Raw genomic sequence first — 27,794 nt, 5'->3', positions numbered from 1 at the left:
ATGGCTTCACATTGCACTGGTAGTAGGCAAATAGCAAATACCTCCATATGACAAGTTCATTCTTCCATTGTCATAGTTTAAATGCTTCAGATTATAGAATGATTAAATTATTATCCTAGGAAAACTTTCCCAAACATCTCCTTTAAATTAAAATAAGTATACTTCACAGTTAACTTACAAATTGTCATTTGAGTTTTAAAACAGCCAAATGGAGCAAAAGTTTTCTTTTCAAATTTTTTTTTGATCGGCCACATCACTTAATTCAGAAGAATTAGACGGGACAGTTGAAGAAAATATAAATATAGTGGTCGAAATCTATCTTTTATAGAATTTTAATTTTTCTATGATTATTTTCATTAGTTATATCCATTTCAGAAAAAAATGTATTCTTTTTTAAATAAAAAAGAATCTGAATTGTGACAATCTAACTAGTATAAATAATGATTATGTATCTCAATTTGTTATTGGTTAATAAAAAAAATCTAAATCTTATTTTCATCAAAAAAAAATTAGTTTTTAATTTTTCTGAGAAATTTGTGTTTAACCGTAGAGGAAATTTCTTCCTTTCTCATGTGTTGGCGTTCATAGCATTTTTAACGAGTGTCGTCGGAATCGGGTGGAGCACCAACGCTAGATTGAGAGGGTTCGGGGCGCAGGGGCTCTGTCTCCAAGGAGGACCCAAAAGTGCGGGTGGTGTTGGGGCTCTCAGGGTGATTCTCTGGCCGGTGGATTGGTCGGAGTGGGGCGGAGCACCGACGGTGGATCCGGCGGAGGCGGCGGTGCCGGTGGGAGGAGAAGGCGAGGAGATTTGGGGCAAAATAGCGATCTTTCCCTTCTCTGAATATAGTCTTACATTTCTCTAGAATTGCAAGTAATGCCATTCTCGTTGACTGGTTAATCTGGAAAACAGGTAACCGTGGTGGACCGTTGATGCTCTTTTGGACGGTTAATGTTATTTTTTAGATTATTTTTTGATTTAAACAGAATAATAATGCAGGCAAAAGGGACGCGTTCATCCGGAAAGCAGAAAACTGGCGCTCCAAATTGGAGGAAGAAACGAAGTAGCATCATGTTATCTTTGGCCAGTCCCCATCCTCTTCACCGCCTAGAATTTTTCCATCACCAATCCAACAAGAAGATTTCGTTTCGGTGCGCCAAGATTTCCCATAACAAGCTAGATTCTCCATGTTGGTCCTCTAGATTCTCTGGGAGTTGGAACTTGCTGTCCTCCAGAAGAAGATTTCATGCACAGTCTCCAAGAACAGAGGGTGATTTGACAGAAAGTATCCAAGTTTCTGAGGAGAGAATTATTAGTTCCACGAAGGCTGAGAGCCCAGCTAACAGCTTCTTGTCTGTACTCTGCCCTCTCCTAAAATTATTTGGGGTAAGGAGTTCATTTGTTCTTTTATTTTGTTGTCTTGTGTTTGATTAAAATCCAATTATGACTCAATATCGTATCATTGGCTTCTGCTTCAATATGATATTGGCCTTGTTCATTTTTCTTTTACTTTCTGTGCTTGTAATTGGTGCACCAGGCGGTTCTTTGCTTTCATTACATGTGTGAGATTTATGGGTTTGCTGGTGGTTGGCTTTTTCTTTTCTTTTTGACTGAAGGGTTTCTTGTCATCTATTGTGCTGCTCTTGTCTGCATTTGGATGATTCTGAACGCACCCTGTTGTTTTGAAAAAAAAAAGAAGAAATTGATTAGTATTATCTTTAGAGCTTTTTTATAAAGTATATCTAATTGGTCTCTTATTGAAATTTATTTATATAAATATTAGATATGATGAGCTGCTTAGTTTTGTGCAAAATAGGTTCAACTAAATCTTTTAGTGTAAGAGCCTTCCACGTGGGTCTCTAGTGAAATTGTAACATTCATTCTCTTTCTATACGCTAATAAAATACAAAGTGCACACAAAGATACAAACATACAGCCAAAAGAAGATTTCAGAAAGCTAAAGGTAACTCTATCTAGAGTTTCCTTCACATATAACGATTGTTTTCGTCATTGTCCTAGAGTGTTCTATACTTCTAGCCAATTGGACTTGCTTTAATGATATGTGGCAAGCATATTAGTTTTTGTTTGAACCAAACATGTTATTTTGTGTGCATAAGTGTATGTGAAGAATGCAATCACACTTTCCCACATAGATTGAATATCTGAGTTGAAGCATTTTCATATGTGGTTTTCTTTTGTTGGTAGATATCTGCTTATGATATATAGCAGCTTAGTACATCTGCCTCCTGGCTTATGCCAGTATTTTTGCATATCCAGACATGACCAAGGTGCATCATATTGCATTGCGTGCTCTTTCTTATGTGCAATCTTGCATGAATGTTCTCGGCTTGCTTTAATGCTGAATATGGCCCTATTCAAGCTATGGGTACTGGTACCTGTACCAAAATGGCAAAACCTTAACTGTATGGTACCATATTGTGCTGACACAGTGCACATTGCTAGTGCTGGCATGGCAGAACTGAGATTCGTACTATGTATAGGTACATTATTTTACCAATCTTGTATGGTACAGCATGCCAATACAAACTGGTGTATGCCAGAATCCCAAAGATGGCCGCCTTACTTTATCTCCCTCTCAACAAGGTTTACCTACAGATTTGTGTCACCTTATGATTTTATTTTATTTGCTGTTGTGTTTCAGACCGAGGAACATGCATTCTTTTTGCTCCAATTTTATTGACAATTGCAGTTTCCAATGTGATAGCATGTCCATGAGTAAAGAGTACAATTCAGCCTGTAATGGCATCAGGCTAGCAAGATCATGGTGGTTGATTTATCTTGATGTCTAATGCTTGAACTTAAAAAAAGTTTCCATGTTTTGTGCTTGTGAGAATCTGTAAATGCCTTTAAAAAGTGAACATAATGTCATGTACTAAAAACAGGGGCGAGATCCTTCTCAAGAGCGGAATGAATATCTAGAGGTAAACTCCATTCCTTAATCATCATTATTTTATTAACTATCACCGTTCTTTTTCTCCATGCAAATCATATTATATTACTCATGATTTTAGATTAACATACATAAGCCCTAATTGACTTGCAGCTGTTCCAGATTGTGGTTTATTTTCTAATGGTTACAGTCCTTTCTTTTATCAGGTTGCAACGTCTTCACTATCTAGTCTGGCAAGATTTCCATGGGGGTCAAAAGCATTGAGTGGCATCTCTAGAACAAATCCACTACACTTGCAACTATATGAATTTGGTGATTTTCTTCTTTTGTACCTGATTAAAATTATGGCTGTACTGTGATTCTCATTTATAGGGACATAGTTTTATAGTTAAAACAATTTTTTTTTTTCAATTGTAGCCTACAGTTAAAACATGCTCTGACTTTAACTCTACACTCATAAAATGAAGCCAGTTTGATAGCTAAATGACATAATGATGTGCTACATGTTAGTTATTGTATCAAGAATGAAACATCCTAACAAAACATTACCTGAACTATTATTTGGCACATCTGATACATCCGACTGAATCAAAAGATAGGAATACTATATGGATGGCCGAAATCCCATGAAATATTTGTGACTTGGATTTCTTGCTTGCAGTTTTGCTTATGTGAATTAACAAATGCATTCCTAGACTTATTTGTGTATTGGAATTTAATAACATGTTATCTGGAAAAAAATTAAGAGGGTCAATCTACTAAGAAGGGAAGGCATCATAACCACAGTCAGCTTCATCCATGACTTTCACATTATATATCGTCCTGTTATCCTGAGCACCTGAACTAGGCTAGATATTGTTGACTTGATAGGGCGAAGATATATCTGACTTCAAATTATAAACTATCAATTCTAGTTCTAGGTTTTTGACAAAATGGTAGTTATGTCTGTATCCTTGAACATAAATTGGGTACCTTGGAAACCTTGAATGAGATATCCTTACAAGGGAAAATCTCAAATGACCTAGTACCACTTTACTAGAATAACAAAGAATATCTATTCACCTTGAGATGACATTTACTTGAAAGTTTACAGCTGACTAACCCAAAATTGTTCCATTATTTTTCTGGTTGGACATCTGAAACTTCTGATGTACTTACAGCTTGTTGGTTAGCTTTGTTTGGCAAGAGAGGCAGATCAGTCTAATCAGTCTATTAATATTTGGGGTACAGGTTCGACCTATTAATGGCTGGGTTTTCATTTTATATTCCCAGATGTCACTATTAATTAAACCATCTACATGTTATCCAGCTTCAACATGCTTACTTCAAACCATAACCTTGTCATAGGGCATAGGGTCGAGCATAGATTGAAGTACCACTAAGTACTGGTCATTACCAACTATATCATACCATAAATATAAAGGGTCAATACCGTATATGCCTAAGTATTGTACACTACCAACACATGGTACAGCATCTTGTTTCTTCTATTTTAGCACCAATAGGCAGGCAAAGCATGTGTCAATATGGAACCATGCTCTAAAGGTACCAATACTTTAAACTGATCGCGTTAGTTTCTATCAGTCAATCTGCCTATGATGGGAAAAAGAGATTTTATATGTTATTTGATGTCCGGTATCTACTTGACGTAAGGGGTTTTAGTTGTAGGGTTAAAATTAAGGGTATTTAACATTCTAGGACCAAGTATGTTGCTTCAAGCTCTTCATGAACTTCATCAGTCTTTTTGTTGGTTCAATATGCCATCTGGCACAGAATCACGTGTTATACAGAGTTTTTTTCTTGTTTCAATGTGTACATCCACTACTATTATTTTGTATTTTGTGGAAGAACCATAACCATAATGATAACCATCTAGCCTTTTCCCAACTAGTTGGGGTCAGCTTTATGGATCCTCATTTGCTTTTTGGAAGCACACCATCCTAATATATGTTTCAAGCCTTCATGCTTCCTTTTCTATTTATCGGGAGAAACAATTGATCTACTACATATGCTTCCATTTTTGGAAGTCATAAAATGTTTATTTGGATATGTTTTTATTGTTGCTAGATCATAGGCTGCTATTAAGTCAAGAATTAATTATCTTATCCAAGGTTCGTCATTTTGGTACCGGACCCTATATTGGTACCATCCTGGTATAGTATATGTATGGGGTTGGTTCTGCATACCGACACTTGGTACGCCCTTGTACTGCATACCGGAAGGTACCAGTATGGTATGGTATGGTTAATATGCACCGGTACCGATGGGACAGTATACCATGATCTCGTCCATCTCTCATCTATGGACAACCATCCATGTATCTGATCATGTCTTATTTGATTATACAATTAACTGCTGTTTATATATGTGTCCTTGTCGGAGATTTGAAGTTCTTAATTGCACTATCCATCTCATTCAATGGCTGCTGTTTTAGTCTTTTACAATCTTGCTTGTGGTAGAATATGCCTAAATAATAATTATTAACATTCTTTTTTGCTCTTAAAAGTTTATCTTTCTTACCTACAACCACCAATCTATTTACTCCTGTATTCATTCCAAGTTCTCAAATTATTGCTTGTTGGTCTAGATAATCTCCTTAGATTCTGTTCATCTCCATTTGGTCCTTTACAATGTATTCACAAAGGTTACGTGCAGCATTGCTAGATGATATGGATGTGGAGTTCTAACTTTAGGATTGCCTTATTTGATTGGATATCGTTGCCTTTAATCTAGAGACTGCTTCTTCTTTTAGGGATTTCAATGATTCACAAGTGGATGTTCTAAATATTATTTGTCAACAGAGGCATGCCCTTTTTGTAGGAGAGTCCGAGAGGCCATGACTGAGCTGGATCTCTCTGTAGAGGTACCAAAAGTTGATAATGAAGTTCATTTTTTTTTTCTTATTTCATACAAAGAGTAATTTAATCCTGTATTCTTGAAAAATGAATTAAAGACAAATGCATGCAATTTCTTAAACTCCATGGTTTACTTAAGAGCTCTTGTTATGTGATAGCAAAAGGAACGCTTATTTACTGGAGCAGCCTTTTTAATCAAGAATCTTGGATTAGCGGTGTTTGATGAAAGTGATTGTTGGAAAATAATATGTTTCTGTGTCCACATTTTTCTATATTTTCCTATATTATCTGATGGGGTTATTTGTGGAACTATATTCAGGTGTATCCTTGCCCAAAAGGATCATTAAGACATAGAGAAATTGTTCGAAAGATTGGTGGAAAGGAGCTGTATGTGTTCTTCTGTGGTTTGTCTATTCAATAAATTTTGAAATATGTTATTCGTGGAGATAAAACTCTGTGATGAAATTATACTACCATAATCTCTGATGTGAAAAAATACATATTCTTGTATCAGTTCTCAGATGAGTTTTATCCCTGCCGATTTTGGCATCAGTATTTAAATTATGCATGCCCGTCTGATCAATATGTATCTTCAATAGGTTTGACTGGTATAAACCACTAAATTTTGAAGTTGCCAGCTTACTAGTTTTGAGAAGTCTTCTTGCAGGTTTCCGTTTCTTGTTGACTTGAACACTGGTATCTCCATGTATGAAAGTGGTAAGCCATCAAGCTAGAACATCTTTTTGGGTCATGGTTGTAATTTAATGTAAAAATTTTTAGTCAAGCATTCCTGTTGAGCTTGTATGCATTTATTCCAACCACTCGGTGCTGCTAAAGGCTTTCCTCATCATACAGAAGGTTGTACTTCTGTATCCAATAATTCTTTTTTTTTTCGAAACAATTTTCAAAAAGTCCTAATTTAAATATATGGATGACACCAGAATTTGAATGCCATTTAGATATGGCTGTTCAAATGTTTTTCTCATGTAGAAGAAACTCTTGCAGCTTTTAAACTTGTAAGTGCCTGTCCTTGATAAGAGGTGGAAACTAAGGAGTGGGGTCCATAGACTTTCTTCCTCTAACATGTAACCATCTCCAAATAAAGTTCACTGATGAAATTTGTGTTGACATATATTACTTGTCAGATATTTTGTTCTTTAGCACAAGGTTCCTTAACTGAGTTTGTTTTTCATTTATGAGTAATACACAAGCATCTCTTGTTTGAGCAATTTTTGTAGCCAATGCCAGAATTTTTTAATTGATTTATGAGTGGCTTCATATATAATCCAAGAAAACCTTATTCAAAAATTTTTGCATTGGTTTTCTCTTTGCAATTCCGAATAACTTCATCCTGCCATTTTTTATCACCATGAGGTCGTTGTTATGGATTTAATTGCAAGAGTTATTGCTCTACAAGTGCTTTTTAAATGATATCTTATTTGTATAGGTGATATAGTTAAATACCTATTCCAACAATATGGTCAAGGAACAAACCCCACATTTGGGCTCCTAGAGAGGTATTACACTTTACAGTGCTTCTCAACGCTTATTGATTTTCCTTTTTCTTAATTGACCTTCATTTGGGATCTTTTTGGTTGATTTTTTTTTTATTCTGCATATGTTTCAAAATTGTAAGTTGTAGTTTTATATCAACTTGTGTTTGTTGTATAATAAAATTCAAAAAATCCATGAAATTATGAAGTTAGAAATGTGTAGTTTGAGTAAAATTTTACAAGCTCATGTTTTCTCCCTTCCTGCCATCTTATACTTTTCCAATTTTGGACTTTATCCTTTAGAAAACCAAATACTTCCTAAATCATTTTGATTCTCAAAATCAAAATGTTCTGATTTAAGGAAAAGATGGAAAATGACTTTGAAGTTACAATCTCCCAATATGCAGACTGAGGGATTGAAGCGAAAGTGTTTCATCGATGGCTGTGCGTATCATATGAAAGTTGATAAGCAAGAGCTGTAATGTCAAAATGTGCAGTGGCTTGCTAATTGAATGCTATGGCCTAAAGTATTCAATTACAATAGGCCTTGATTCTCCCATGTGGAAAGTGCATGCAGTATGAAAAGAAGAGAAGAAAAGAAGAAAAAGAAGAAAAGAAGAAGAAGAAAAGAAAAAAAAAGAAAAAGAAAAAGTATAGCAACAACTTAAACATCGTTCTTATACTCTTGGTGGCACATAAATTGTGAGTTTGCACGAGAGCTAATAACATTGTTGCTATGTGTGCTTTGTTAAGAAGTTTATGAATTTCTTCTAGATGAAAATAGAAAAACGAAAATCTTGGCAATAAGCTTGTAACTTGTAACAAAGTGACATCTTTCTCTTAAAGCTTCATCTGAATGTAATCATTTAGATTGCTGTCCAAGTAGCATATCACTTTTACAGTACAAGGATAGTATTTGGGAACGACATATTACTTTGAAAGATCAGACAACCTTTGCAAGGAGTCATGGATAACATGCAAGATCATTAGTTCAATCAATTGGAATATAGTCTTAGAGGTTGAGCATGGAGGCAAGGCAAAATTATAATAGCCTAGTGAGGGTCCTAGGAAGAGGCCAAAAAATGTGAACTAAAGTGGCACAGGGAATAAAGCAAGAGCTTTGACAAAGCTGGTACTAGTAATTTCATTTACAATGGTGGCCTATGAAAGTGTCAAGTAGACAAGTCACTGCCAGCTAAAAGTAGCAATTAGGATCTAGGAAAGGTTTTCCATCAGTGAGACATCATCAACACAGGAAGCTTCATCACTATTTTACCCGGGCATGAATCTGATGAGCATGCACTGTAAGTTTGGACAAACTATTGATAACAACAATTACCCATGGAGTAAAAAAAGGCAAACTAGAATTCTAGAGATAAGAGATAAGAAAAGGTCTAAAAATATAAAATTAACATTGGAGATGCAGAGGGGGAATCATCATTACTACTGATATGCATGTCATTGACATACGAGTAATAAACTCAAATGTTGGAAAAAGAAAAAGAAAGGCACTAACTGAAGACAGCATAGTTAAGATAATCCCTAGGAAAAAAAAACTTAATTTAAGAACGGAGTGGTAAAAATGCTCATTTTAAACATGAGGAGTTTATTTGAGAAAGTAAATATTTTAAAGCTGGAAATGGTATCAAAGGTGTTAGAAGCTGTGGTGGTATTGCTTATAGACTTCCTCAGCATGATGAAGAAAGATTTTTGAGGCCATAGGCTACTGAATCAACTTCCTAGCACTCCAGAAAACCAATGAACAGTCAAGACAATTATATAGATCTTGTTTGCAGCTTGTGAGGGGCATCCCATCTAGAAGAGAAAGGTTCTTAAGTGTGCATCGTTGAAAGACATAAAGGTCATGCCGTAATTACTTGTTATTCTATATGTTTAGATGCTGATACCTACAGAAGTACCCATATGCCCAGGCATGTTTGAAGAAACTGTTTAACAGGGCACCCTTACTGAATTTGTTTTTCTTTATATTCCTATTGGCCCTACAAAGCTGTCTGTGAGAGTGAGTTTTGCCTAAACTCGCTTGTTCTAACCTTTGTATTCAAGGAAAAATGTTGTGAGAGTTGAAGCAACAGTAATGCTTCTTCAATTACCTTATAATAAGCGGGGAAAGTCATCCAAATGGAAAATTGTGTTGCTTGGATTTTCACATGAATCAAAAGCATTCTTAGATTATAGATATCGAGAAACTTGTAAACAAAAATTTCTGTAAGTCAGCATGCAACTTAAGCAAGTTGCTAGTATACCACATCACTAAATTACTTCACATGTTTTAGTTTCAGTTGTTGTCATCACTATGAAAGCGCAGACAGAAATTGATGGTTCATTGCATTGCTCTAAGTACCATTGGCGATATAATACATTGAAATATATGGGGTTTGAATTTTCTACAGCTAAATTCGTTTTCTTTTGTGGTGGTGTAGCACATTGTTCACAGGATGGGTGCCTACTCTTCTTCGAGCCGGCAGAGGAATGACATTATGGCACAGAGCAGGATTAGAACCTTCAAAGAAGTTGAAGCTTTTCTCATATGAAAACAATGCGGTAAAGTTATGTTTGTTTTGTCTAATTTAAAACAACCATGACATGATTCTGCAATTTTTTTTTTAATCTTTTTAATGTTTTGCAGTATGCAAGGCTTGTACGTGAAGCACTGTGTGAATTGGAAATGCCTTACATTCTCCATAATGTGGGAGAGGGGTCATCAAATTCTGAGTTGCTCTTAAAGGCATCTGGTTCTAAAGAGGTGATCCTTTAAAAACTTCCCACAACCAAAAAATAGACAGAAATCCCTTTTAATTATCTCAATGAATTAGGCATGGCTTTTGCTCTTCCTTTCTTCTCAAAGGAAAAAGAAAATCTTGAAAAGGGAAAAAAGAGCTTTATTTAAAAGGGCCAAAATCACCATAAGATTAATCAACTAAAATATTGTTATGAATTGGGAAGTACACTATCAAAAACAAGGCATTAAAAGAGAGAGAAAAATAAGATTATTGATGACTGCCAAAATTTATAACCTTCTGCTGCAGTGTATTATACTTACTGCCAGGATTTTTTGTTTGGATAGGCAATCATCAGTAATAATAAAACAAAGTAATTCCCTCAAGGCAACCTGAGAATTCATAAGACCAGCATGCAGACCATTTGCTTTATTTTTAAGCCAATCACCCATTGCAATATCACTTCCGGAGAGCCAGAAAAATGCATCCATAAATGTAATTGGTATCACAAACTTTTTTTGGAGGAATTGGTATCACAAACTTTCTTGTGAGGAATTGGTTTCACAAACTAATCAAGCAGTTGTTACGATAGTAGTAAGTTGGATTGATTTGTAACATAAAGAGGCTAATGGAATCGATCGCTACAGTCAAACTGACCCAGGATAGTTGGGTTAAGGCTATAAAATTATGGTTTTAACAAATACTCCAGCTGATCCTGATATTACATATTTCTGTTTTCTAGGTACCTTATCTTATTGATCCTAACACTGGGTTTAGACTGGGTGACTACAAGAAGATCCTGTCTTACTTATTTCAGACATACTCCACCAGCAGCTAGCCTTTGTTTGTTCCATCAGTTCAGAAGAGCCATGTTGCGAGGCATCTTGATACATCTATTCACTTCTTCTAGGTAGCCTATGCCATTGAGCCCTTCACCGTCACTTAGATAGGCAATAGGATGAAATTTTGTAACATTTCAACTAGATACACTGTAAAGTGTAAACATTTCATCAACAATTTTATGTGTTATATTTTCCAGAAATTCTTCCTCTGTTCCTGTCAGAAACTTCATATTCCTATAAATCAAGCACTGCAATTGTGAAATTATCATGGTATTCAAAAGCTGTAGGGCAATCAGAAGGCATCTTGATTGGATGCTCTTCTGCAGTTTACATCGTTCATGCTGCGCTCAATTCTTCTATGATCCTACAAGCCGACATAGCCAGTATGAACCTATGGCTTGTGATATCGTGTGCTGCTGCATCGACCGATGGCTGGACACTTCCATACCCAAGGAAACAGCATAGTTTCAGTTTTCATTCAGTGCAAGAGGAACCTGTTGGAAAAGAAGAGCTGGTGGAAACTTTCGTTGTTTCCCTGCTATGATCTGATGGCTGTTGCATATGATGAACTGAATTGTTGAATGAGTTTTCTGCTGACTTGCTTGGTTGGCTGCATTTGGAGGCTTATCAGCAGCAAGGCAAATACCATCTGCTGCCTGAATCTAACTGCCGTTGAATTTGATTCTATGTATAAAGTGCAATTTTTTTTTGCTTTAATATCAAAAATAATGTTAGTAGCAAAAGATATCATACAGCATATATAAAATCATTCAAGCTGGAGGATGTTTCAAAACATCAAGAAAGCTAGAAAAAATAAAAATGATTGAAGAAGAAATGGTCTAAAAAACTCATGAATGATTAATGAGATTCACGGTTCATTGCATTTTCTGAAAATAAAATTATTTGGGAAAATTTCTGCAAATCACCTGCATAAGGAAGTTTATGAATAACTGAACAATAGTGGAATAATCCAAGCACTGTGTTACTGTGTATGGATACAAGGAACGGTCGCTAATAAAGTGTCACAGGAAAATGCAAGTTAGGTGCAAAATTTTATAAAGAAAGGCAACAATATATAAAAATTATCCTTTATTTTTTTCACATAAATCCCTGTTTAACAGCATTTAGTACCAACATATGTAATACTATACTGAACCGGACGGTATGGAACATACCGTACTGATTTGATATTGCCATGCGGTATGGAGGGTATATCGATTCTTGGTATGCCGAATTAGCTTCTGTACCAGGCATACCGATGTAGTAACAAGATAATACTGATATAGAGCTCGGTGTTGAAACGATTTTCAAAATGTGGAGGAAGCAACGCTGGTTTCATAACTGGGAAAGAGCATTTTATATTTCTAGTAAGATTCTGGCATCTGAAGCAGCTACACTTTTTGATGATTAGTTATCTGACTTCATTGTTAATTTCGGATTAGTAGGTCGGAAGGACACAGGTAGTGTTTATACATTACATTTGCTTTTGAAGTGTATGTCACATTAACAGGTAATTACGAGTCTAAAGGAGAAAAAAAGAAATAAAAAGGAAAAATATGATGGATGACAAATGGTTGCCGCTAAGAAAAAATCACTACCTTGATACACCCAAGAAACTTATGGGAATTAAATTATGAATTATAGGGAGATAAAGAGATAGCAAGAAATAACGAGATATATTTAATATTTGTTTGGCATCACTTTTATTTTTTATTTTTTTTATTTTATATAAATTCAGACAAAAAACACAATTGGTGCTATTATTTTTATTTTTTATTTTTAAAGATAAAAATTTTATTTCTTTTACTGCTATCATTGACGCCAATTTCATCACCATTATAACTATTACTGCTGCTGTCATTGCACCATCATTACGACTATCATCATTTCCATAACTACCGTCTCCACTAATACCACCGCCAAATGTGCTGCGCCACCACATCATTGTTGCCGCCATAACCTCTGCTACGTCCATGCTCCATCGCTGCCACAATGATTGTTGCCACCACTATCATATTATCAAAGCTCGTACCACCATTCTCGCGGTTGCCCCAAGCCCCGTGTTGCCACATCACTAGCACTCCGTTCACTGCTATCATTACTAGAACCTCTGCTGCAACCACCACCATTGTCGCCGTCTCAGTTGTATTCATGTTCATATTATTAAAAATAATTAATTATATCAATTAAATTTATATTCTTAAAAATAAACTGACTTTTTTAGTTTAGAAAATAAGAAAAATAAAAGCAACGTCAAACAGCCTCCTAGCTTTTCATCTCCTTATTTTCACGTTACTTGTTTCTGTTCATATTTTTTTTATGCACTTCCATAAATTTTGAAATGATTGATGATAATGTTGTAGGATACGGCACGGGTAACATCAAAAACAAAAAAGTGAAACCTATTTACGCTGATTTATCTAATAAAACAAAGTAGTGTGTCATAATTGGGAAAATAAGAATCATGTTGGCATCGAAAAGTACAAAATGTTGCCATGTTCTCCCAGCTGCACTTCAAGGCTTGAAGCATGCTTGCTACGTATGCTATAATGGACTATTTGTGTGGGCATATAGATTGAGTCATATAATCCGGTAATCAATCATTAGCTTGGGCTAATTGGGGATGTCAGTGCAAGCCTCATTTGTTTGAGTTGGGCTTATTCAAAACTTTTCATAGTCATCCCTAGGTTTCATAAGTATTTCTGATAGTCCAAGTGAGAGCCTGCGAAAATTTAGCATTTTGACACTTAGCTCCTTCTGATAGATTAAAAAAAAAAAATCTATCTCATGCAAAGTTCGTCATCTCAGTATCGAATCCCATACCGGTATTATATTAGTATTGTATCGGTACGATATGGTATGGAATCTTTTTGGCGTACCGAGTGTTGGTACGCCACTATTCATATCAGATACCAATGCCGAATCGGTACGGTATGGTACATTTTATATTATCTGATTCGGATCGGTACGACGAACTATGATTTCATGTTTTACCTTCATATGCATATATTTTGAGAATTTACGTATGAAAGATCACTGCCAGCAAGTTATTTTTCTATGCAATCATGGACTTTTTCTACCGGTTGACAATGGCCGTTTGCTGGCATATTTGGCTGGAAAGAAATTTTCAAGTCTTTCTTCAGAAACAATCTTCCATCAATGCGACCCTGCAAAAAGTCCTGCTCTCTTTTACTCAGTGGGAAAGCTTGTGCTGTGAGAAAACCAAAGACAGCAACCAATCTCTGCGGGGTCTTTTTGGCAACTTAATTGTTCTTGGTTATAACCTGTTGCTTTCAAATATTCACCTTGGTTGTTTTGAAACTCCGTAATCTTGTTCTTCTTGCTTTATAAATTCTGTTCCTTGGGGGAAGCACTTTGCTTCCTCCATTTCCTTCAAAAAAAAAAATGATGCTTAATTGTCTCCTAGCAGATGCAACCGCTTCAGTGCTACTACTCTATCATGCCATTAAAGAACCCTTAAGCCGTGCCATGTCATTGGCTTTGGATCCATCCTGAGTACTGGAAAAAAAAAAAAAAAAACTGGGCATAGATCACCAATACTTGTCAATATCACAGAATATTAGGTCATGTAAAATACTGGTTAAGGAAATCAACACAAAAGGATGGTTCTTATTTTAGATAAATTATGGAGCTTATTATTATTATTATATTTTGGTATTGTTTTTTTTTCAGGTTCCAGAGTAATGATTGATTTTTTAACTCGTTAAGATAAAATGATTATTAGTTATAATACACAGGAAAGTACGATACTCTGTTTTGCTCTCATTTATATGAAACTATCCTGCTAATGGCTGGAAGGCAGTCAACTAGACTCGCTGCCTTAGTGTTTGTTTTTTTTTTTTGGCTAAAGGCCTTAGTGTTTGTTGGCTCGGTTGGTGGAACGGCAATTTCCTCTACGTCTCTCTCACTCTCTCCTCAGTTGTTTTACCCACCGGCAGGCTTTTCCGGTTGTTCAAACATGGATGTTTTCTTCCTACCCGAAGAAAAAAATATTTTCGTGGAACGTTTGATTTGATGCTCCCCAAATGCACGAGTATACATCCCACAGGGAAGGTATTTGTAAATTTTATGTTATTACTTTAAGGCTCAGCCTATGCAATTCAAGTGCCAAGAAAATGGCCCAGAACTTTTGCATAGATTTTGAATACTTATAAAAGAACAACGAATCTAAATATGGCTTTCTGGTTAGTCTTTTAAGATGAAATCGTGAATTATTACAATTGTATTTGAGCGGATCTAGCTCTTGATCCACGTAAACTAAGGATATTGCAGTATGAGCCTATTTGACTATAGACTGATTGTGATGCTTGTGATTAGAATCTTTATGCTTATGATTAGATTTGAATGCATGTGGTACTAGGCTTGAATGTATACTTTTAATTTTGTTGGTGTATAGTTGGAAATCTGATATTTGCAAATGATGAATAGTTGGAGATTTTTGCAAGAGATATGGAAACAAAAGTTTCAAGAAAAAATTGAGAGATTATGAAAAATATTAGACGGAAGACATACAAAAAGTCCTTGGAGTTTGTGCAGGACATCTATAGGTACATGTTGCGACGTCATCCTCGTTATAATGGAAGTATTGTGCAAAACAAGTGTTGAAGCGTTATTAACTTACGAATTTCTAACCATCTAACGACTGCAATAATGCACCTGTTCTGATGTTATTGGAGGTTGATCTTTTTTAAGTCCTCCCCCATCTCTAGGCTAAAAAGTTGCATATCCCCTCTCGCCTCTAATTCTATTGTGCATTCCTTTTGCTAGTTCCAATGACAAACATTTCTGGTGACACCTCCGGTCTCTTCGTCCCTCCCCTAACAAAAAAAAGATGGATGCTCTTTAGCAATCATTTAATTAAAAAGTTTAAATGAAGAAAAAATAGGTCAACAATATATACAATACTCCTTACATACAGTCTAAATTAATCATGTATTTGGAGAGATTATTGAGTTCGAAACAGACAAAAATTGGAATAACAGGCGATAAATAAATAAGTAAACTGGTGGGATTTGAACTTATAACCTCCCGCAAATTTGAGCTCTAGTATCATGTTAAATAATATTTTTTTAAAAAAATAAGAAGATTAATCCTCGTCTTGTTATCCTTATTACCTCCACTTACTTGAGTGACTCCAATCGGAATTAGACCCTCGACCTCTTGCTCGAATGGTAAGAGACAATACCATCAAAGCTTAAGTTTAGTGATATGTTAATGATAAATTGATCCAAAAACTTGCAGACATGAGATAACAAATCAAGTCTTTTCCTAAAATTTCGAATTGCTATTCCGAATCAAGACTGAATTTTTGCTTTCCTTGATCAACAAGCCGTCAAGACTGAATCAAGACATGAGATAACAAAAAATGGGTTGACAATATATATTAGGTTTAACAAGCACAAGCATACGCTATTTGATAATTTTGTGAATTAAGCTAATAGCTAGCAAGTGGAACGTGGATGTTGCTCATTGAAATAATTACTAGTCCAGATTTCACATTAAATTGATATGGTGGTATTTTTGCTGCTATACGAGGGGTAGTAGATGCGATTGCAGCAGTTTTGATGGGACTCATTCGGAACTTATTCCTGGCAAAAAGTGAGAGAGAATGAGGGAGAGAGAAAGAGATCTTGAACACAAATGCAAGTTCTGTGATTATTGGTATGATAGCTGAAGTTTTCTTGAACACAAAAGATAGAAGGCAAAGAAAATTCACTACAAGATGTTATGTCATAATCGTAGTCATCAAATCCTTTTTCACTTAATAGAATTGGTTTCACGGATTCTCATTCGTCAAGTTTTTCTAGTTAAAATAATCTTTGATTATTTTTACGACTGGCTGTCAACCTGACTCTTCGTTTGGAACTGACCTAGATAGTCTTAATATATGATATTATATAATGCAATGTAAGCCATGCCTCAGCCCTATCTATGGTATGGGATTCACATGAGACTACCAGTTTGCTAGATACTCCATAAGAAAATGTGTTTTTTTCCGAAGAATAAAGAAACTCTCTAGCCAATTAGAACCATCAATGCGACTGCCCATTTTAAGGGGAGATACAATGTCATAATTCATTAATGTTCATTGTTTTGGCACGCTGTACATAAGAGAATCTACTTCAGTAGGGTTTAAGTTGTATCTTTCGTGCAAAAGAATGATTAATTTTTTTTTAAAAAAAAACATTTGTAACATGCACAGATTTTAAAGCACTTCAAATTTCTTCGTTCATCCATCTGCTTAGATCTTGAAGCGGCTATTGCACGATTGCACGATCTAATAGTGAATTCATGCGAAGGAAGACGAATTCTTCCATTTACACAATCATTCATAACCGCCGTCCTTTTACACAAAGTATACAACCCCTTGTCCTACCAGCAATTGAATAGTGAGCTATAGCATCATATTTCTCTTATATGATTATTTGTAACCCCACAAGCCATCACAGATGAGCTGTCTATGTCCGAGCTATTGGAACGTGATTCACTCGTATAATTAAAGAATAGACTATACAAAAGTAGAACTAAATATGCTACCTAAAATTTAATTTCCAGAGCTTGGCTAACAACCATCTTCAAGCCAGTGCATGTCTCTTAATTTTTTGCACATAGATTTATATAAATCCCAAACGACGACTATATTGTGCCATGTATCTTAATTTTTTCATCCATCTCTCATCATTTGGGAGAAAATCTTGGCAGAAGCACTAAAGTCTAATCTCCATAATGTCTCAACCAAACCCCTGCCAGATTCAATATGTAAAACTATACGATTGGAGATAGTATTGTCTTATTAAATTACAGATTACAACTACCAATGTACCACCATTTCATATATGAGATTCTTTTAAGCCCTGCAGTATCATGGCTTTAAAAATCTTGCAATTGTACCACCAAACATGTTGCTTCACCAAACGAGTGGGTCACCTGTCTTCATCAATTTCCTCATTTCCATTGCTGCATCTTTAAGAATCCGGAAAAGACCAACTCAGCCAACTTCCTTTTCCTCCTTGTTCATAAGCCACCCACCATCCTCCCCCAAGACACAAAGAAATATAACTCGTCATCCATAGCCAAAGCTTGCCAAATAGCATAGCCTTTGTCATCTTTTCATGTGCATCTCTTCCATTGCAATGATCAAGTGACTCCTCTCATCAACCCAAGCTTACTACATAGGCATCAGCACCAAAGCTTTATGTCACCTACCCAAATTTCCTGAACGAATTCAGCTTCTCATCATTTCTTCTCTTATTCCTTCCATTGAAACAAGGTACGCAGCCAATTTCCCATTCAATGGCAACCATGAAGGCCAAGGTCCCAAACTACCTCAACCTAAAGTTCCTCCTCCTAGGCTTCGTCCTACTCTTTCTCCTTCTCCTTTTACTGAGACCCAACTCATCTTCTCCAGCTCCACCAAGCACAACAGAAAGTAGCCAAATTAGCCCATCAAATGTAGTAACAGCAACTTCGTGCACAAAGCTTCCACAGTCCCTGGCAAACACCATCATCCACTATGCAACCTCAAACACCACTCCCCAGCAGACCTTCGAGGAGATATCTGTAACAGCCAGAGTCTTGGAAAAGAAGGCCCCGTGCAACCTCCTGGTCTTTGGCCTCGGCCATGACAGCGCCATGTGGAGCGCACTCAACCATGGAGGCCGCACAGTCTTCCTCGAGGAAGACGAGTCATGGATGGAGATCGTCCGACAGAAGTCCCCGATGTTGGAATCACACCATGTGACGTATGATACCAAGGTGACCCAGGCAGATGATCTCTTGGAGCTGAGGAGGAAGCCAGAGTGCACCGCGGTCGGCGACATGAAATTCTCCAAGTGTCATCTGGCATTGAAGAGGATGCCGAGCGTGTTCTTTGAGGTGGAGTGGGACCTGATCATGGTGGATGCACCCACCGGGTGGATCCCGGAGGCACCAGGGAGGATGGGAGCAATATACACTGCGGGGATGGCTGCGAGGGCGAGGAGCGAGGGGGAGACCGACGTCTTCGTGCATGATGTGGATCGAGTTGTGGAGGACAAATTCTCGAAGACCTTCTTGTGTGAGGGGTACCTGAAAGAGCAGCAAGGCAGGCTGAGGCATTTCATCATTCCCAGCCACAGGACTGGCTCGGACATGCCCTTCTGTCCCTGATGGAGGAAAGAAAGAGCTTGGGATGTAGGAAGAGATCTTTACTGCTACTGTTTTCTGGGTTATAATTCAGCATTGTTGTTGAAGGGCACGAGGCTATTTGGATCTTGATGCAAAGGGTTCACCATTTTGTTATGGATTTTATCACATTTATCTTGATGAGATTGGTGTAAACTAGAGGTTTATTTCGCTTATTATTTTCTTCCATTCCGTACCTCCATATGAATTTCTCTTTCTTCATTAAAAATTCACATGCCTTGCTGATTTTGTCTTCAATTATCTAGCTTAGAATAATTACCGCAAGTTAGAATTTATTTTTCTACCCAAGAAAGTTAGCTATTTATTACAAATTTATTGCTGCAGGTCATGATCTTTAAGATGTCTGAAAGATCCATCTTTTGCAGTCAACTGTTTGATGTAAAAATCCAGAATCATTTCATCAAACTATATAAATTTTCTTGTTTCTTCTAAGCTCTTTATTTTGTTTAAAATTCTTGGACCCTGTTGATTAAATGAAGATTGATAGACCCAAATCAGATGACCATGGAAATGTGCTAGCATAGTGACAAAGGAATTGCTGGAATACTAGAAGGGTCCAAGGAGGTGACACATTTATGATTGAACTTCTAGTTAAAGGGAGTATGGTCTCAGCTAATGGACTAGGACTGCTGAGATTAGCAAGTGAATATCATACAGAGTTAGACTTTGTAGAATGCCGGGGCAGAAAGATCACTCCAGGATTTCTGTCATACATCAAGGATAATTAGATCTGCATTCAGAGAACAGCCTTTTCTTTTCATGACCATAACCACAATGGGGTCATTACAGTGATCCTTAAATTGTTCCTTTTAAGACCTACTTCTGATGTTGCAATTAAAGAAAAGAGCTATTGTTTCTTCGAAAATTTCCTTCAACAACAAAGCAAAAGAACCAGCACGAAAGAATATCAAAGAAAATACATAGTCCAAGTGGAATTCAAAGCTGGCAGATACTAACTAAAGTTGGCAATTAGAATAAGAGAAATCCCAGCCAAAGTCCAGGATGAACCCTGGTACTTTGTACCAACACCTAAACACTTTACAAACTGCATTAGCTGGCACCCTTTAAATATATTTATGCTAAAATTGCTATTGTCTATTGCGAGATCTGTTTCTCTGGTCTGGTTGTTGGATTCTATCATCACCATATTATGAGTCTAATGCAGTGCATGAAAACAAACTTCATTTCTATGTGAATTTTAGAAGGGTCTCTCTCTCTAATTAAAATATTCAAGAATCAAAAAAAAAATCCTAATTTCAAAATTAACTAAGTCTTTGAGCATACATCTCAAAAGTGCTCAAACATAATTTAAATGTAACAATCCTAAACTCTTGTCATCTTTTTTTTTAGGACTAACATAATTATTCATTTATTCAACTATCAAATAGAATTGATAGCAACTATTTTGCCTTCATTGTGGTGAATTTTTGTATTGTACAATGTTTCAACATTAAGGTTAAAGTTTCCCTCCTCCAACAAAGTGATACAAATTGTAAACTGCATCGAAGAAAACAAACATTCAATTAATGCCGAAGACAAGTATTTATGACACAAAATATAAACACAAAGACGAAATCAAGTAAATAATTAGTTATTTTAAGACACTATGCGAAGCAACAGTAGTTTATATAACCACTAGACTTATCCATTAACATTCTTGTGCACCAGTTAATACACAAGATAGAGATAAGGGTTTGGAGGATAAAAGCATAGCCTTTTTTGAGCTATAGGGCATCTGAGTTAGAGTTATATTATGCATTTTTACTCTAAGACATTAGCTGTTACTGTTGCTAACAATCTCTGATATATTGCAGCAATTGGTCCATTGCTTGGTTAACCATAAAATGGCTAATAAATACTTATTACCATTTAATTACCAAGGTCATAAGCACTTGCTATCTCTCCTTTTGGATCGGATTAGACTTTAAAGTTTTTAATAGTTTCAACTTTCCTTCTTTATTATTGTTAGTATGTAACAACTCTAACCTAAATAGGATAATCCAGAAAATAATTTCCTTTAATGTAGTTGTCATCAAACCTTTTTTTTCCATATTATGAGTTTTATATATAAGCGTCCATAATTAAATGTAAGAAGATATAACCATTTAGACGTAACAGTCTTCCCCTCTTACATAACTATTTTTTAAAGGACAGTTTCCCTTACCTCCTTAACCATGTTCACATATTCCTCCTAACCTTCCAAAGAAACATTAGTAGCTGCACTACAATGACAATATGTAAACTCAAGCCAAAGGTCATGGAGAAAGCTTAAGAAACTAAATAAATTTTATCGATAAACAAATGGGGAAAGTTGAGATATTGAACAAAAACATCTGAACCTACATGTGGTTGCTGCGAACATGGATAAAATATGAAAGAACAAAAATAGATACAATAGTTTGGGCTGCGAAAGAGACCAAGAAGCAAGCCAAATTGATAAAAATCCAATCATATAGGTACATGTTGCAATATGAAACTAGAAACTCTGATGGGGTTTAGAATTTAAGATTGCATGTTCCACATGATCAGTGAAATATGTTACATAAATTTGTTTCTTGACATCCTGTCTGAACCTAAAATCTTGGAATACCTAACAAAATGATAGTTTGATAACTGTTGAATATGGAAATGGTTCTCAGCAAAGCTCAGAGGGTGTTTTCTTTAAGGGAAAGTACCAGATAAAAAGCCTTCTATTATTACCATTGCAAAAAGAAATCTGCCATGTTAATATACTCAATCACCAAAGACACAAGCATCAAACAATCATAGATAAGGATTAGAAACAAGCAAAATAACGAAAGCAAGCATTATATAGAATTAAATAACTAAAGACATAATCATCACCTTTTTTCAAGTCACACTCATAAGAACTAGAACTATTAATAACTCGGTGTTGGAAACTGAACAAGTCTATGAAGACAATTTGATTACATGTCTCAAAAGCAAAATCAAATTTTGTTGAATTCTAAATAAAGACAAAACCCAGTGGCTGGACATTTATGAGTTCTGTGATGAAGGCGAACCTATTATTAAAGCACAAGTCCTCAACTCACAGCAATGTGAGCAGCATGCGAAATTGATCAACCAGATGAAAAAAACATGCTCTGTATCAAACAGTGAGAGGATCATATATTCATGAGTGCTTCCATGACACATAAGGGACTAAAAACCAATTTCAAAGACCACATATTTTATGCTTTGTCTAATAAGAACAGAGAAAAAAAAAAAAGCAAATATTGCACTCTAGGGAAAAAGGATAGTTTCATAATCAGTTGTCTTCGATATAAACTGGAGGTACATGACTCAGCAATTATGATAATTGTAACAAAAAAGGTATTCCACACTATGTACAAGTTTCAGTCCTCTGTTCAACAATGCAACAACGGAAAGTGTTCGACAGAATAATACATTTTTAATTGACCATTAAAATTCCATGGTTCCATAATGCTATATAACCCAGAAGTCATGATCCAAAACAGATGAATAAGGACATCAATAAAAAGAAAATTAATAAACAAAAAAATCGTATGATGGACTGAGAGTGACACCAATGTTTCTGCATCGTAGCTTCATTGGAGTTGGGTGTGGATCTTAAAAGGAGTTATTGGGGGTTCCACAGACACTATAAGAGGATATTAATAATTGCTAGGCCTGATGCATGTAGTTAAAACAACTAATATGATCATATTAATTTGAAGGGAATTTCAGCATCACTAGTTCATTTTGGCTTTATCTGCAGAAATTTGCAAGTAAGTATATCAAAAAAACATCTTCTTTATGTTTAGAGATTCAAATTTATACAAGACGTTACGTTGCCAATAGCAACAAGTTTCAAAACGCCAAAGATTATATTTTTATCTCCAAGAAAGTAGAAAGGAGCATCAAGGAACGCCAATGATTGCATTTACCAACATCTACTTCAAAACTTTCAGATTAAGGAGGAATGTATCATCTTGTATGATTGATGTTTATAAAGGAAAAAAACGAAAAGGAACGGCTTGCAGACCTGGGGGTGGAAGATGGCTAACGGGCAGGATTTGGCCGCCGTTTCCGCATACTATTGGCCGCTAAAACTCTCTCCTGAGGCATGAATGGAGCTAATAGAGATCGCCCTCGTGGTCAGAGACGAGCCGCCACTTTTCGAGCCCGGGACCGGAGAGAGAGAGAGAGAGACGGGGAGGCCATTGGAGGCGGGACTGGATTCGGGGGGGAGAGCGGCGGTCGCCATGAATTCTAAAAGAAGGCCGAGGAGAAGCGAAGGAAGACGGGAAGGGAGAGATTATTTTGAAGTTACAAAGACAAAACCTGCGACTTCTCTGCAGTCTCCGGTGGGAATAGGCTGAGAAATAATTAATTTTAGATTTTTTTTTCTTTTACTAAAAACGGGAGTATCGTACAAAACATATACGAATACAATCAAAAAAGTCAAAATGCAGTACATTTCGGAGCACACTCGGAACTCTGCCTCGCCCACCCAAAGGTGTACCCCCAAGTGGTGAGCTACAAAGGAAGCCACCAAATCAGCAGCAGTGTTGGCCTCTCAAAAAATATGCCATGCCTGAATAGCCAACCCATCCTGAATTATGGCCTGAATATCCCAACTCCCTTTGAAACCTGCAGAATCCATTCGATAATCTTCGCGGAGTCGTCCTCTAGAAGGACCATCCTAGCCTGTAGCGCATGTCGCACAGAATACAGTCCAGCCCAAGCCGCTCTCAGCTCTGCCCCGGGCACCAAGGTATCAAATAACTGGGAGCCCCCAACAGCAATCATTCTGGAGTCTGGACCTCTAACCACGAAGCCGGCACCTCCCCTCACACCGCCCTGCAGGACACAATCATTGAAATTGACCTTGAGGAAACTTGGAGGTGAGGGTTCCCAGGTAAAAAACACTGTACCGAACGCTCTACGAGCAGATGTAGAGCCTCAGATGTCCCGAGCTGTCAAAGGTCTATATGAGTGGTCCGCCTGAAGGGCCTCCACTGCAAGCATCCTCGCTCTCACCACTATTTTCGGAGTGGGGCTCGACTCCTCAAACGTCCAAGCGTTCCTCGCAAGCCATATCTGGTAGGCAGTATAAGTCGCCCTCATCGCCTCTGGTCTGGTCTACGAGGCCCCACCAAACGTCCCAATACCTGCAAAAAGGACTCCGCATGACACCAAAGCTCCACAGGGAATCTCGCTCGTCTCCAGCTCCTCCTAGCTTGATGGCACTGGAATATAGCATGATCTAGCAACTCGTTTGTCTAGCCATCAGGGCACTAGGGGGCAACACCCATGCCCTTCTCGAATAATAGGAGCCTCATCGGAAGGCAGCCCCAAGCGACCTTCTAAAGAAATAAGGCCATCTTGGGGTGCAACCCAAATCGTCATATCTAGCCAAAGCTCACAGCTCGCTACTCACCATCCTGGACTGCATAGCTGACATCGGCCACCCTAACTGCAGAGCTGCAGGACTAGATTTCTATTCATGGGATAATAATCGTTTACTGGTACGCACGTGAGAGACACGTTCTCCTAAGTATTTTAGATTTAAAATATTTTAATAAAAAATATGTTAAAAATATTTTTTAAAAAATATAATTACCTTTTATGTATTAAATGAAGTATCTCTTTTTCATCCTTTCTCAAAATTTTTTAGGGTCCCACATATATTAAGATATCATTTTAAAAAATAATAATAATTTTTCTAATTAAACCTCACATAAAAATCTCAAAAAAAAAAAAGAAAACTGAAGCAAGAGACGCGCCATAAGGTTGAATTATTGGCCTGAGGTAAGAGGTAGTACTATCCAAGCTAAACTTGTTGCTTTTTCCCCTAAAAAAAGTATTTAAATTTTTTTTCTAGAAGTTTACCATGTACTAAACTTTTTTTAAAAAAATCTAATTATGGTTATTTTTTAAATTAAGAACTCATAAAGATAAAGTCATTTTTATATAGTTTAAGGACGTAAGGCAAGTAATTTAATTTTTGACGGATTTGAAGTTTGTGTTGCTTAAGTTTAAAACTTTCATAAATACATCAACCAATTTGCAGCCTCTACTTGTTGTGGAATAACTTTTCAAGATGCTCTAATGGAAGTTTAATTATTTAATGACACCTGACTCACAAGTTTATATACTTGCAATCACTTGCAACCTGTGGATGGAATGAGTTTGGTAAAATTTCTTCTTAGGAATCTTCAAAAGAAGTTCATTGTTTAATGGTCTTTCCAAAAATGAAGTATTTTTTGAAAAGAAAGTCATTTTTACGAATTTCTTTGGAATAAGATTTTGATCCCTTTATTATCAAAAATTTCTTGGTAGCTTGGAGGATCACAAACATGACTATTACTTTCCAATTAGTTATATTTGAATTAATTGCGACTTCATCAATCTTACTGATTAGTGTATCCGTTGTATTTTCTTCCCATCACTCTTGTATCTGGAAAAATTGAAACTTAGGTAAGTATTTTATCAACATATGTAACAAAAGAACATACCTAATTTAGCTCTTTCATGCCTACCCTCTTTTCGACTCTGACTCTCCCACTCCAGTCGTTGCTTCGATAATATATCAAAATCCATTACTTCTTGATTAAAAGAAATTCCTATTGATCCAACGAACAAAGTAAATAGTACCAATACAAGCACAGGAAATAGCATAGTATTGTCTGATTCATGAGGATACGTGGAAGTATATTTATTTCCGAAGTAAGTACTAAAGTATCGTATCTTATCATTATCAATAATTTTATATGTATAAACCAATGCTTCCATAGATTCGATCGTGGTTTACAATTATAGCTTCCACACCTATTCATTTGGGATCATTTACCATATAAAGAAAAGTAAAGAATCAAAGAATAAATGGTGATTCAAATCAAGATTTCTATCTCCCAAGTTCATATAAAGACTATGACCTTTTCTTTTTTTTTGAGTACATAAAGACTATGACTTCTAATGCTCACAAGTTGTAGCTTTTCACATATGGTATGAGGTAAGAACAGAAAATATCTAGATGACCCTTAAAGGCTATGAGAAGAGATAATTATTACCTTTTAAGCTCTTTCTCTGAACACTTTACCACCCATTAATGTTATGGAATTTGATAAATTAATCTTGATGACTTCATGTGACAATATACTATAAACTATGAAATGAATGCAGTGAAAAGAATATGATTTGCAATGGTCATTTCTAACAACTCCAAAGAAACAATAACTATAATTTATTGAGCAGACTTTTTTACTTAAGAAGCATGTCAAGCGACTAGTTCATTATTCATCTCCCATTTTTTTCTTGTCATTTATTGAACAATAGGACTGTAATTTGTTAGCCAAACCAATAGTCAAACAAAATGAATTTGCTAACCAAGGTTAGCCTACTTGAAAGTGACAATTCTTCAACTCATAGTGATGAGAGATTAGACATGCAAAATTGATCAAGGCTTAGAAAATGTCAAATGTCTAAGTTTGTGAGAATTAGACATTTAGTAGTGCCTCCATCACACATAAGTGACCAAAACAATTTTAAAAATCTAACATCAAGAGCTTCATTCTAATAGTTAAGAGCAAAAAGCAAAACACAAGCATTAAATTCTAGAGCAAAAGGCGTGGCAATTGGTACCAAATCAAGCATCATAATGATAAGAGATATATAATTCTTAGTTTACTAACATTATAAAAAAACGAGTGAGTCACACACTGCACATACAGAATTTTAGCCTTCTATTTAACTACGTAATAGTATAAGTTATCAAGGAAAAATTCAGACTACAAGTCTCTTTTATAGGAATTATGTAACTTATAAAAATCATTATAATTAAAGAAATGGTATATATAAGATGAAAATCTAATATAAAAGCATGATGGTCTAAGAGTGACATCTGAATTTCGGTCATGGCCATGTGAGTATGTTGATTTAGGACACAAAAAGAGTTGGTGGCGGTTTTGTGTAGACAAAGTTGGGTACATTGCATAGAAAAATACTAATAAAAATAATAATCTTCTTTAGGAGGAGATTGCAGCATTGCTTGTTGATGCTGGTTCTTTTTATTGGACAATATTATCATAGATATTGGTTGTTCATTTATGAAAAAAACATAGAGAAGGACATATTCAAAGATAATGAAGTATATAAGACTTCTTAGTTCATAACACTTCAATAATTTCCATAAAAGTTTCACCTCTTCTTCTCTCATGAATCCAAACGGATAGCACTACTTCCATAATGAGTATCATATGAATCTGTCTAGAATGCAATACCACAACCATCAAAAGGTTTTTATAGAAGAAAAGAAATTTTGGTTAAAAAACATAAAGGGAGAAAGAGAGAAAAATGTTTATTTTAGAAAAATTTTGGTAAATAAAAAAACATATAGAGAAGGAAACATTCAGAGCATGAAGTATATGTGACTTCTTAGTTTATAACACTAAAATAAATTTTGCAAAAGTTTCACCTTTTCTTTTTTTATGAATCCAAGATGATAGCATTATATCGATAACTGAGAATCTTATGAATTTATTTAGAATGCAATGCCACAACCATTAAAAAGGTTTTTATTGAAGAAAAGAAATTTTGGGTAAAAAGATAAAGGAAAAAGAGAGAAAAAAAAGTTAGTTTTAGAAAAAAATTTGTAAATAGAATTGAAAAAAAATATTTAAGATGGAGGGGTCTTGCAGGCCAAGCATGTTTTTCGTGAAGCTGACGGGGCTACGGACTGAGTGGCTACTTATATAGTCAGTCATTTCAGTAGTACCTATGGGCTGGA

General features: G+C 35.9%; 2 protein-coding genes across 3 annotated transcripts; both read left to right on the top strand.

Moving 5' to 3' along the window:
* Positions 1–976: 976 nt before the first annotated feature.
* LOC103704767 (Thioredoxin family protein) lies at positions 977–11,102 on the top strand. 2 transcript variants are annotated; one of them, XM_026803720.4, is made up of 10 exons: positions 977–1,384; positions 2,902–2,940; positions 3,116–3,221; positions 5,711–5,772; positions 6,084–6,151; positions 6,432–6,481; positions 7,212–7,281; positions 9,699–9,819; positions 9,905–10,021; positions 10,738–11,102. In XM_026803720.4, the coding sequence occupies exons 1-10, from the start codon at positions 992–994 to the stop codon at positions 10,831–10,833; spliced, it is 1,122 nt and encodes a 373-aa protein (XP_026659521.3). In that variant the 5' UTR covers positions 977–991; the 3' UTR covers positions 10,834–11,102. The 2 variants fall into 2 exon arrangements, with proteins under 2 accessions (XP_026659521.3, XP_088576424.2); XM_088720298.2 differs by lacking the exon at positions 2,902–2,940 and having other exon boundaries at positions 1,003–1,384; positions 10,738–11,037.
* A 6,742-nt stretch (positions 11,103–17,844) lies between these two features.
* Positions 17,845–19,217, top strand: LOC103704766 (glucuronoxylan 4-O-methyltransferase-like protein (DUF579)). The gene has a single exon (XM_008788187.6). The coding sequence runs from the start codon at positions 18,152–18,154 to the stop codon at positions 19,004–19,006; it is 855 nt and encodes a 284-aa protein (XP_008786409.4). The 5' UTR covers positions 17,845–18,151; the 3' UTR covers positions 19,007–19,217.
* The last annotated feature ends 8,577 nt before the right edge of the window (positions 19,218–27,794 follow it).

Source organism: Phoenix dactylifera, chromosome 4 (assembly GCF_051530095.1).
Source record: "Phoenix dactylifera cultivar Ajwa chromosome 4, Ajwa_hap1_PhDact_Kaust_v1.1, whole genome shotgun sequence".
NCBI lineage: Eukaryota > Viridiplantae > Streptophyta > Magnoliopsida > Arecales > Arecaceae > Phoenix > Phoenix dactylifera.
This window is presented reverse-complemented; position numbering and strand designations above follow the sequence as displayed.